Source organism: Erithacus rubecula (assembly GCF_903797595.1).
Source record: "Erithacus rubecula genome assembly, chromosome: 8".
Lineage (NCBI taxonomy): Eukaryota > Metazoa > Chordata > Aves > Passeriformes > Muscicapidae > Erithacus > Erithacus rubecula.
In genome coordinates, this window is record NC_136659.1 from 22,134,738 (window position 1) to 22,147,126 (window position 12,389).

The window sequence follows — 12,389 nt, forward strand, 5'->3', positions numbered from 1 at the left end:
GACTATAAAAGCCCCATCCAGCCAGCGTCACCCTCATTTTCTGCTTGTGAGCCAGCGGGGGAAGGTGAAGCCGCTCACCTGACAGCTGCCAGCGTGTCACCGGAGCCAGGTGAGCTGCTATAGCCCAGCACACCTTGGCCAGGGTCCTGCCTGCCTGCCTGGGAACAGGGTACTGGGCATGGAGAACATCCTGGGGGCTTTCCCGGGACAAGTACTGGGAGTCTGGTCACACACCTGAACTCCCAGGAAGGAAGGGGACGGGATCAGGGGACACCATCCAGCCTGTCCCCTTTCCTTAACTGTTCTCTCTCACACGTATTTTCCAGTCCTTTCTGTTCCCCTCTCCTCCTCCATTTACTTTCTTCCTTTCTTCCTTCCTTTCTTCCGTGCTCTCCACCCTGCCATGCCAGTTTAACCCGCCCCTGCTCTGTTTGGCTTTCCCAAGCAGCAGGTGTCAAGCATTCACTTTCCGGACTTTACCCCCGGAGGAGCAGATTTGGAGCAGCGTGCGCAGCAAGGACATCGTCTTCCAGTCTGGAAGGACCCAGCTCGGAAGGAAGGGTGCAGAAGGGGCTGCTGACAGCCCAAGGGAGAGCACTCCTCCAGCCCACACTATCCAAAGTCGGAGCATCTCTGCACTTGCCTGGCGTCGAGCCCCACGTGCAATACCTGACCTGAACGTTTTGTTCGTTCGGCTCGCGTTAGGCAGGTCCAGCCCGTCTGCAAGCGCAAGGCTGGCGCTGGCCGCCGGCACCGCCGCGCTCCGCTGAGCCGCCGAGGGAGCGCACGGCTGCCGAGGGGGCGCACGGCTGCCGGACAGCCAGCCTGTGTGCGCACAAGGGACATGCACAACACGCAGTCTCACCCAAACACACGCAGCACTGAGCAGCCGGTGCACACAGATGAAGCAATCCACACACGCATGAACGCCATGGGACTTCCACATGGCACTGTGGGACATGGGACCCAGGTGGCAGTGGTACACATGGCATTTCTGGCACTCAGCTTTGCAGGCTGTGATACACAGGACCCACGTCCATGTGCCCATGGCATGGCAGGCACATGTAACACACTAGGCACATGCATCATGTCTGTGATTGCTGCTTGTAGCAGCCTGCTGGGGAAGGGCAGCCTGGCCGGCAGCCCTGCAGAGCCGTGGCAGGCACAGAGAGCCCTGGCATGCTGCTGGCCCAGGGTGGAGTTTGGCAGGCTCTGCCAAGCACCCAGGTAGGTCTCAATGGTCTGCTGGCACCAAAGGAGCATTAACTGCTGACAGTGAAGCAGTGGGGAGGGAGGGCAGGAGCAGGCAGCAAGGAGCAGGGCAGGGGATGAGGGGTGTCACATCATTCCTTGCACGCCTCTGCCTTGATCCACTCCCAGGACCTGCACTTCCCAGCCCTTCCAAGGACTGTCTGACTGTCCAGGGCAGATGTTTCCTGTTGTGCACCCCAAGCCTGCAGGCCAGGTGCCAGCTCCTGCTGGTGGCAATCCCTCTGTCTTCGCTTGCTGTGGAAGGGTATGGGGGTGGTGCTGGCAAGCTGGTGGGTCTCTTCCAGGACAGCCCTGCTCACTGCCTGCCCTGCTCTCCACACATTCTTGACCTGGGCTCCTGTCCCATTCCATGTCCTGTCCCATCCCTCTCCCCCAGCAACCAGAGCAGACATCCAGAGACTGGGACTGCTCCTAGCACTGTAGAGACTGCAGGGTGTCACAGAGTGCTAGGACATGGGACAGCAGTGAACCTGCTTTCTCCCACCTCAGGATATTGTTTGGGAATGGAAAGATCCCTCACCTCCCTGCTGTCTGTGCCTGGCTCTGCCTGTGATTTCTCTGTCAACCCTGAGCTGCTTCTGCTCCTCAGGCACAGCATCCTGTAGCAGAGGATCCAGTTCTGGTCCTGCCATGCTCAGGGATGCTCTGAGTTTACAGGTGGATCCTGATCCCATCTGCAGCCTCTCTGCAAACACCAAAAAGGCTCATCCACCTAGCGTGGATGCAGGAGAGGTTGGAGGTGAAGGAACTCAGGAGTGTGCTAAGGTACAGGATAATTCCTGCTGCTTTCCCTCACCTCCATGCAGCTATGCACAGGACAAAGCTCAGCAGCCCTGGTCCCGGAACAGGAGAGTCCTGTTCCCTCCTTGAGGTGCCTCTGCAAGGGGCAGAAATGAGGCACCTCTTGGGCTTCCTGTTTGGGCAGATGCTTTGGGAAGTTTCCAACAGGTGGTGTAAGTAGGGGCCAAAATCAAAGAGCATCTCCAGGGTCGCCATGCTCCATGCATCCCTCCAGAGCTAAGTGTGCATCCTAGCCTAGGAACAGCCCCATACAGTGTGAAGATTTGTCATCATTGTGACCATGGGCCCCTTGAGGCTTTGTCTCCAGGCTCTGTGTCTCCTGCTACCAATCCTGGCAAAGTTGAAAAGCTGAGAAAGCACAACACATCCCCTGATATGCACAACCCTCTGTAGCAGCCCTGCTCATGCTGGGATCAAACAGAACATGATTAATAACTCTGAGCAAAGCCAGACCCTGCTGTCCATGTGCTCCAGTCGCTGCACGTGTGTCCCTGTGGGGGCAGAGCCTGGTGGAGATGGTATCTGGCAGAGCAAGGCTGTGGAAATGCGGCCAGGCCGCCTTCGCTTTCATTTGGTTGCTCCAGCAGCTCTGGGCTGTCTTATGCCCTAGCTTAATTGCCCCCTGCCCCCCTCCCAGCCTGCTCTCACTGCCCCAGCTCTGCCAGCCCAGTGGCACCGGGAAACCGTGAAACCATTAAAAGGCAGGATGGCCCCGAGAAGCCACATTGCCCTGAGGGCTGTGTTACCTGGGGAATGACTCTCTGGCAGGATTAGCACCCAGGTGTGAGCTTCTCCTCAGGACAGGCAGAGCCAGAGGCATTAAACTCCCACTCCTACATGTCAGAGCCAGTGCTGGTACCAAGGGCTGCTCCAGGCTGGCGTGGGATGAGACACAGTGGGGTACTGCTGTCTGTGCTGGATGGGGCTGTTCCCCAAACCCCAGGCTCTGCATGGCCAGTGGCACGGCTCTGGGGACCTTAGGACTGGGGATTTCCGTGGCACAGTTCCACACCCGGAGGATTTGCATGGAGAGGGCAGGGTGCAGGAGGAGCACTGGGGAGATGCAAGTGCCCAGGTTTGGATTTGCACACAGGTGTAGTTTCACACAGGTGTGTATGTGCATGCACATCTGTGTATTTGCATAGGTGCTTCGATGTGTGTGCCCTTCCTGGCAGGCAGAGCAGAGCTGGTGCATCCCTGTCCTGTGTGTGCACGTGTGTGTGTTCTGCTGAGCTGAACGGGTGGTGCTGGCCATGCCCCTGCTGTGCTTGCTGCTCTGCTTCCTGATGTGTGTGCATCAGGTGAAGGTGGGGTGTGAGTAGAGGTGTGCATGTTGCTGGCAGCCTCTGGGCTGCTCATGTCCGGCCCAGCCCGGATGGGGTGTGCCATCCTGGGGCAGGCATTGCTTTACTTCAGGATGTGGGTGACACAGCTGGTCGTTCTCAGTGTGCCAGTGCCCTGGAGGGACCAGCCCACAGTGGGCACCTCATGGGCTGAGAACCAGCGTGGTGTGAGCATCCCTAGACCTCAACTGATCCCACTCAGCCTGTCTGGCACATCTCTGCTGTGCCTGAAGGAGGTGACAAGGCAGAGCAAGAGCTCCCTGCCCCTGGTAGTCAGTCTGTCCCAGCACCTCTGTGGGTACCCAGACACAAGGAGACAGGCTGCTTGTGTCGCTGGGGATGAGCTAGTGTTGGAGGCCAGGGTGCTGCTCCAACCTGCTTCTGGCATGGCCAGACCTGGGACATGGAGCATAGGGGCTGGCCCCTCTCTGTGCTGGGGTCCTGCACTTCCCTTGCCAGGCTGTAGCTTCAGGTACTGTCACCTGGCAATGAGTCCATCCCACACACCACCCCTAGCTGAAGACAAGAAGAGGCAGTCTTCAGTCTGCCTGGGCTCTAGTACAAGCTTATCACCTTCCATCAGACAGGTGGAGGGGAGAGGTGGGTCCCAGGCGTGGATCTGCATTCTGCTGTGATAAACTACAGGCAGTTCTGCACACTCCAACCTATTCCTGGCCATGAGGAATATCAGGGACAGCATAGGTACAGCCTGGCATCCTCCCCGCTGCACCCATGGACCACTGGGATGAGGGGACATGTTTTACAATTGCCCCCAAAATATGTCTTTGAACCCCCATGAGAAAAAAGGATAAGGGATAGCCCTGGTGAAGGATTCAAGATGCTGGGGGGAAAAACTCAAGAGCTTGTACTAGTCTTGCACTTTGGAGCATATCAGCCCCATCCTCCCACAGGGCCTCCAGGGAAGGGGTGAGGGGGCCCTGGGAAGTGCGTGGGCAGCCTGCCCAAGGGATGGACACTGAGCAGGTTGCCAGGGCTGCTGCTTCTGACCCAGCTATTGCTGGCTTTGGGAGCCCTGAAGCAGGATGTTCTGTTCTTGCGGCAGTGCCTGGCTCTGCCCCCGCCTGTGCTGATCCCAGAGCTGCTGGAGGAGGGGACCTGCCACTGCCAACCTTTCCATCTGCCTCCTGCGTGAGCATCACCCAGACTTGGGGTGCCCACCACTACACATGTGGCTAACAGGGCACTAGAGGTGCACTGGGGTGGAGTGGGACCTTGGGCAGGTGCCAGCTGAGATGATACCCCCTGGCTCTGAGACTGACTGGGGCTGCCAGCCTTAATCCTACACTCTTCACCTCCATGACAACACGCTAGTTGCAACAGGTAAAGTTGGTATCTGGGAAGCTTGCTCACCCCGTGGTATTCCTCCAAATATACCTTCAAATATGATACAATGTACTGAAGGAGACACACCAGCAGCTGCATTCAGGCCAGGCTGGGTGTGGGTTGGGACATCCTCCTGTCTCCATCACTACACCCCTGGGACTGGTGTGCTCTGGGGACTCTGAGGACCAGCAAGTTTCTCCAAGACACTGAAGCTATGGGGTGCCCTGGGGGTGCCAGGCTGAGCTCAGCTGTGAAAACAAGCAGGAGGTCACAGTGGCTGGCACCAGCAGGCTCCCTTTCGGGTCAGGATCTGGACCAGAGGACCAAATACTGGCTCCTTTGCCTCAGTGCCTGGCATCTTTAACTGGGTAAGGTGTGTCAAAGGCTGAAAGGGACATGCCACGCTGGGTTCCCTTTTGGAACAGGCTGGCTTGGTTTTGTGGTGCTGTCAGTTCCCAACCAAGGCTGGGCCAACCTGGGGAGGCAGCCTTTGCCACCTGCTCACACCCAGGCTGTAATCCACAGGCAGGAGGTAAGCAGCTGGCGGAGCCTCCCTGACCTTCAGGTGGGATTAGTCCCCATGGGAACAGTGGGGAGCAGGCAGATGAGGCCACAGCTCCCCTGGCAGTTCGTGGGGACTGAGCAAGGCTGGCAGAGTTGGGGACTGAGTACACCCCCATGCTGGGGGCAGCCACAGTCAGATTGTGAATGGCACAGGGTGAGCCTGTGTCGCTGGCAGTGTCCTTGTCTTGGTGGGTTGTTGCAGATGCATCTCCAGAGCTGTGGGTACCACAGGGCAGAGCGGGCAGCCACAGTCCCACAAGGAGGGCGTGAGCAGAGTGTCTGGGGTGGCCACAGTGCCAGTAGAGGCAGCAGGTGAGGAGAGCAGGTTCCACTGGGGTACTGGTGGCTGAATGAGCTGCTTATGGAAATCGGATGAAAGGATGAGGGCTGCTGAGGACCATCTCAGCCAGCTGTTTGCTAGACACAGCTGTGAGTGAGAACATGTTGGTACCTCTTGCATTGTGTCCCACTTGCTGTGACCTCCACTGCATCCCTGCACTTCCCTGGCTATTGGTGACAGTACCCTGAGACCAGTCAACACCTTGGTCCCCAGTAGGCTCCTCTCCCACTCACCCTCATCCTGCCCTGGGAGCAGCAGGAGCTGCATCTGCTATGCAGCAAGCCCGGCCTTAAGGGAATCCGAGTGCCTGGGACCTCTGTCAGCATGGAACAGCTGGCAGCCCACGGTGTGCGTGTGCGCCTGCGTGGGAGCTAATCCCAGCAACATCTGCCAGGCTCTTTGTGATCCCAGGAGTTTATGGCTGCAGGGATGGGAGGGCTGGGTGCACAGGGGACACGTGCATGTGGGGCAGCTGGCATGTGCCAGGGCTCCCTGTGCAAGGCAGCGCCTCTGTGAGGAGGCTTCTGTGGCAGGTGTGTGCTGTACACATATGGCTCATGTGGCCAGCAAAGCTCCTGGAGGGGACAAGTGGAACTGGGGATCATCCCAGCAACCCTCTTGGCTCTGGGATCTAGGGATCCAGCAGGTTGGGGTTTTGGCTGAGATTAACCAATCCTGGTGTGCTCAGAACAGTCCTGCAGCACAGGTGACTGGAGAGGGAAGGAGGGCGTTTGCATCCTTGTTAAGGAGGATGATTTCCTGCAGAAATGAGGCTGGGGGAGAAACGGGAGGAAAAAAGGAGCAGTGGAGCTGTGTGGGGGCAATGACATACCACCCCTGATCTAATCAGCCAGACCCTGCAAATAAAAGCCACCTGTTATGGCCCTGACAGCAGGAAGCCATCCCCAGAACAAACAGAGCACCAGGCAACTGGGAGAAAGACAAACAGGGCCGGCACCCGCTCCATCTGCTCCTGTTCAGCCCAGCCCCCAGACCTCCAGCCCCCTGGGGTGGCCAGCCAGCCCCCAGCAGGGCTGAGAGAAGGAGAGAGCACCTTGCAGGGTGTGACCAGGGCTCATCCCCTGGTGTCAGCCAGGTGGACAGCACACAGCTGTGCTGCCTTGGTCAGCTAGCCCAGATATTAATAACATCCATGGTCCAGATATTCATAACATCCATGGGTAAAATTGTGTATTGCCACAGACACAGCATCAACATCAGGATTTCTTGGCAGCACCTGCCTCACCTCTCTTGTGGCTGCCTTTGAGCCTGCTGGGCTCCCCCATCTGTGCACTGACCTGGGACCAGTTCTTGCACAAGGCACAGGGTACAGTCCCATGGTTGGCATGGTCTGGGCTCAGCAGGGAACACTTGGGTGACCTTGTGCTCCCACCACAGCCGGATGCCGCGCTGTGCCCAGTGGCACTGAGAAACATGATCTGTTTTGCTAGTGCAGGGAACAAGCTGAGCCGGGAGCTACGAGGGGCCCTTATTAAATTAGCCTATGCAGGAGGCCCTGGGCGAGCGCTAACCAGCTCCCACAGCCAGTATTCACATCTGCCCTTGAGCAGAGGCACTGCCTGCCCCCGCACCAGCCTCCCTCTGCCCCTGTTCCCTGCTGGGCAGGTGTGGCTGGGGGCTTGCAGGTGGCCTAGCCAGGGGAATGCTGGCTGGTGACAGAGACTACCTGGAGATGGCCCAGGGAGGACAGGCTGCATCAGCATCCTGGGATGCAGCAGGGGAGGGCTCCTCGTGAGTGACCCCACTGATCCACTGTGGCTGCGGCTCCCTTGTGGCTGTCCTGAGTGTATCAAGCAGGAGGTGAGGCAGATCCCAGTGAGTACTGTCTGAAACCCAGTACAGTCTGCATCTGGGTTTCTCCCCTGCACCGTTCACCATCCAGTCCTTTTATCCAAAATGTTGCAGGGGGATGGCTGAATAGCTTGCATGCTTCTCACGGCACATAGATCCTGCAGCACACCATACAGTGCCCCACACACTCCACATGCACATCCTATATCAGCATCCTCTGTATTGTGTAGTGCCTCACATACACTGTAATACACCCCACAGTGCCCTGCACCTCAGAATCCCCAACTGCTCTCATGTCTCAAGCACCCCAAACTAACCAGAGCCCCACACCTCTGTTCACACAGCCCAGGTGAGGGGGGGCAGCACCGTGGGGAGACCCTGCAGTGCACTAGCTCTGCATCTTGCCTCACCTTTGCCTAGGGGATGTCTTCCCTAAATGCTGCCCAGATCTGTCTCCCAGCATTTTAAGAGATGTCCTCATGCCATCAGGCTGCACCGGGGTGCTCTTTCTTCTCCAGGGAGCATCCCTATCCTTCCCTCCACCTTCTGCTTCCTCAGACAGCTCCAAGAGGGTCTCCCCCTCCCTGCTAGGAGCACTTAGGCAACTCAAGCTGAGGGTCGCTTCCCCAGCGCCTGTTCCCGGCCAAGGGCCACTAATATCCCTGAGCTGGAGGCTGCTCCAATCGCTGCCAGGCTGCACCCTCTGCTGGGACCCGCAGGCATCGGCGCGGACTCGCACCGAGCCTCGGAGCTGTCGAGCAGTGGGAAGGACACGAAGAGGACCCCCGAGTCCTGCCCCAGCCCGTCCTTGCTGCCACCCCTCAGTCCCCGGTTCTTTTTGATGCCAGGTGTACTAACACCACCCCCAGCTGCCCACACTGCATTCTCCATAACCAACAATGCCCGGGTCTCTTGTAGTGTTGACCCCATGCCCAGGAGCCCCAGAAGGCTGGAGTTTTCCTGGGAAGGTTTGAGGTGCTATGGTCCAGCCTTTGCCCAGTGGCCAGCGTGGCACCTGCCCAGCTGAAGGGATGTGCCCAGTCTCCCCACAGACTACACAGGGATGTTGCAAGAAACACAGCTGCCTAGACACCCAGGATTTCACAGCTCAACAGGGCACTCTTCCTCCTTTCCCCCAGCCTGTGTTGGCCTCATCCATCTCAGGTTCTGGTAGGAGACACTGGATGGCACGGTGCTGTTCCAGGCAGGGATGGCACTCCTATCCAGGTGAAGGGGACAGCTCTGTCCCAAAGCTGGTCCCCTTCCTGCTGTACATACTGTCCCTTGCCCAAGTGGGAGATAAGTGGGAGCACAGAGAGCTCTTTGATAAGTCAGAGGAAATGCTCAGGGCATTACAAGCATGTAACTGGAGTCCTTTAGTGCCCAGTCTGCAGCCAACACAGGAACCCCTGCAGGGCCTGGCTGGAAAAGGAACCCATAGTGGCAGAGTCCCACGTGTAGGGGCAGAAGCAGCCCCAGAAAAGCCCTGTGTTCCAGCGTGAGGACACCAGTGCCCCTCAGCTCCCAGATGGCAAATCCCCACTTCACCCTGGCACCTCCTTCCCACAAGCCTCAACCCTGGCAAAGGCTGCGGGTGCCCTGGGAAAGGCTGTGTCCCTAATCCCTGGGCCAAGCGGGGACATTGTCCGGGGGCAGAAAGGAAAGCGGCGCGTCAGGCCCTTTGCCCATTGTGCCCTGAGCCCCTGCGCAAACACAGCCCAGCACTTTCATTGTCAGCCCGGCCGGGCGCGGGGGGGCCGCTCTCGCCACACTGCCTAAGTGGAATGGACAGCCGGAGTCTGGGGTGGGTGAGCAGCCCGTCCCCCCCATCCCCTGCCTGCTGACACAGCGCCCTGACCGCCTGCACCATCGGCACTTCAGCGCCCGCCTATAAAGGGCGAGGGGAAAAGCCGGCGCCGGCACCGCCACCTTCGCCTCTGTGCCCTGCCCTCCGACCAAGTAAGTACCAGGCTGTGAGCCCCCAAGACCCCACTGCACAGGCGCTGCCCCGCTCCCTTCAACCCACACCAAGCCCCCCACCCAACGCTCGCCCCGGGAAGGCGAGTGGCGGAGTGCTGTGTGGCACAGGGGGGTGCCCTGTGCGGGCAGGAGGGACCCCGCCAGGAGGGATGGAAGAGCCGGGCTGCTCTACCCCAGGGCTACACTTGAGCATCTGAGCTGGGGTCATCGCCACCTCCCAGCAGTGGGTACAGTGCCACTGCACCCAGACAACTCGTGGAGCCATCGCAGGAAGCCTGGGAGAAGAAAAGCTGAGGCAGTCCTGGGTACATCACATGGAGAGATGGGGCATTACAAATTCCCCCTGGAACTTGGGGTTCACCAGGCAGAGATCCCCCAGCACTGAAGGAAAGGGGATGGGAAATGCCCCCATGCCAGCCTGGGAGGGCAAGGGGCCCGTGGCATGGGCTGTGTGAGGGCAGCACCAGCAGCACCCCGGGCTCAGCAGCAGGCAGCAGGGTGGCTGGGGCTGATAGCGGGCACCTGCCCTGGGGTGATGCGTGGGGCTCTGCCAGCAGCCGAGCGACGCGTATGACCAGCAGTGAAGCCATGGACACCCTGGGGCAGTACAAGATCACGGTGTGGGAGGAGGAGAACTTCCAGGGCAAGCGCTGCGAGTTCCTCATGGAGTGCCCCAGCATCATGGAGCGTGGCTTCCGCAAGATCCGCTCCATCAAGGTGGAGTCTGGCCCGTAAGTGCCCCGCCAGCCCCGCGGCCCCTTGGCACACCCCATTCCAGCAAACCCGCTGCTCCCAGGGAACTGTTGGGAGCTGCTAGGGAGCCAAAACACCCAAATTCTTCCTCAACTATGACACAGCCTCATGTTGTGACCTCCTGGCTTGTGCTCTTTGTGTTTTCCCATCAGCTAGTCAGGGAGACCTTACCAAGCCAAGGCGCAGGCTGGAGGCAATGATGTGGCTCTAGGGAGAGAGATCCCACTTTCAAAAGGAATATTTGCTGCTAGCAAGGATCCCAATCTATGACAGACCCACAAGCTGCCAGGATGTCTCTGTCCCCTGCCCAGGAAGGAGAAGCTGACCCCTGACTGATCCTGGGGACTGTGTCACACATCCCTGAGGGTTTTCCTCCTCTTCCCTCCAGCTGGGTAGGCTTCGAATACCCTGAGTACCAGGGACAGCAGTTTATCCTGGAGAAGGGTGACTATCCCCGGTGGGAGGCCTGGAGCGGGAACAGTGGCTACCGGACCGAGCACCTCCTCTCCTTCCGGCCTGTCAAATGCGCAGTGAGTTACTGGGACACCACAGAGGGAGGGCTCAGGGCAGGCAGAGCCTCCTCCAGCCAGCCCAGCACGGAGGCAAGGAGGGACAGACTGAAGGATGAATTACATGGGGCATGGGATGGAGGGGTGAGGTATACACAGAGGTACGTGTGGAGAGTAGCTGCACCCACCAGCTCCCACCTCCCTGCAAAGGTCCTGGGATACATTTTAGGTCTAAAATCTAGCCTGAACCCCAATTCCAGCTCCTTCTGCTTTCTGCTTTGGAGAGCCACCTCCCAGACTGGGGTCCCAAGGCCTTGCCCCCCAGCCCCGATTCCCAGGGCTGGGATGAGCAGAGAGGAGCTGGCAGGAGCGCAGGGATGCCGGGGGTGCAGGGTCTGCCCCCCTCCCAGCCCGGGCACCTGAGCGTGCCCAGCAGACGCAGCTCTATCGCTCCATCTGCAGAGACACTGCTGCTCGCAGCAGCGGCACGTCTGCGCCTCCGAGCGGGGGGTCCCCCCCCAACTTTTAATAATCACCAGGCAGATATGTTCAGGCTTTAATAAAGGGGATGCGATAAGATCACTCCTTACTGGCAGGACTGCTCCTCGGTGCAGATAGATGCATGTGGGGGCTGGGCACGGGGGACAGTGCTGCATCACTCAGTGTCCCAGCATTAACCCCTCTGTGTCCAGAGCCCAGAAAGGCCCCACAGAGCTGAGAGAACCTCTCTCAGCATCCTGCCTTGCCCTGAACCCTCCTGCAATCTTGGGGAGTGTGATGGTGCTGAGAGTAGAAGTCAGTGTGGGTCCAGAGGTTGTAGCCACTAACTCTCACTGACAACTATGCATTGGAACCACAGGGACATGACAGCAGCATCCTCAGGGCAGTTCTGGGGTGTCCCAGTGAGGGGGTGCCAGGTTGAAGGACATCACCACACATTGAAGCAAAGTTGGTCACAATTCCAGGCCTCTCAAAGTGCCTTGGTGTGTGTCCCACTGATGCCACATCCCCTATGCCTGGGCAAGCCAACCCATTCCTGCTGACCTCCACCTCTCTCTCTCCACAGAACCACAATGACAGCAAAGTCATCCTCTACGAGGCTGAGAACTTCCAGGGTCACAAGTTTGAGCTGAGTGACGACTATCCCTCGCTGCAGGCCATGGGCTGGGGCAACAAGGAGGTGGCATCCATCAAAGTGAACGCTGGAGCGTGAGTGCGGCCGGTGGGGTGGGGATTGAGGGGTGCCAAGAACAGAGGTTCAGCAAGCACCTCCCTCCTGCATAAACCCCTGGATGTGGAAGGGGAACTCCCTCAAAAAAGGGATGCCTTCCTCCTATCTCTTCCTTGAAAATGCAAGCCATTGGGTATTTTTCTGTCCCTCTCCTCCTAGGGCAGGCAGAGGGATGGGATGGGATGGATGGGATGGGATAGGATGGGATGGGATGGGATGGGATGGGATGGGATGGGATGGGATGGGATGGGAAGATTTGGCTTGAGGCTCTGAGCCAAGAGTCTGCCTGCAGGTGGGTGGCATACCAGTACCCAGGATACAGGGGCTACCAGTACGTGCTGGAGCGGGACAGGCAGAACGGCGAGTTCAAGAAGTACAATGAATACAGCAGCCAGGCCCACACCAACCAGATCCAATCCATCCGCCGCGTCCAGCACTGA

At 58.7% G+C, this 12,389-nt stretch overlaps 1 protein-coding gene across 1 annotated transcript; it reads left to right on the forward strand.

Moving 5' to 3' along the window:
- Positions 1-7,935: 7,935 nt before the first annotated feature.
- On the forward strand, positions 7,936-12,389 carry CRYBA2 (crystallin beta A2; the record flags this gene model as incomplete). Its single annotated transcript, XM_079311680.1, has 5 exons — positions 7,936-9,435; positions 10,014-10,187; positions 10,598-10,739; positions 11,785-11,927; positions 12,242-12,389. The coding sequence occupies exons 2-5, from the start codon at positions 10,027-10,029 to the stop codon at positions 12,387-12,389; spliced, it is 594 nt and encodes a 197-aa protein (XP_079167806.1). The 5' UTR covers positions 7,936-9,435; positions 10,014-10,026.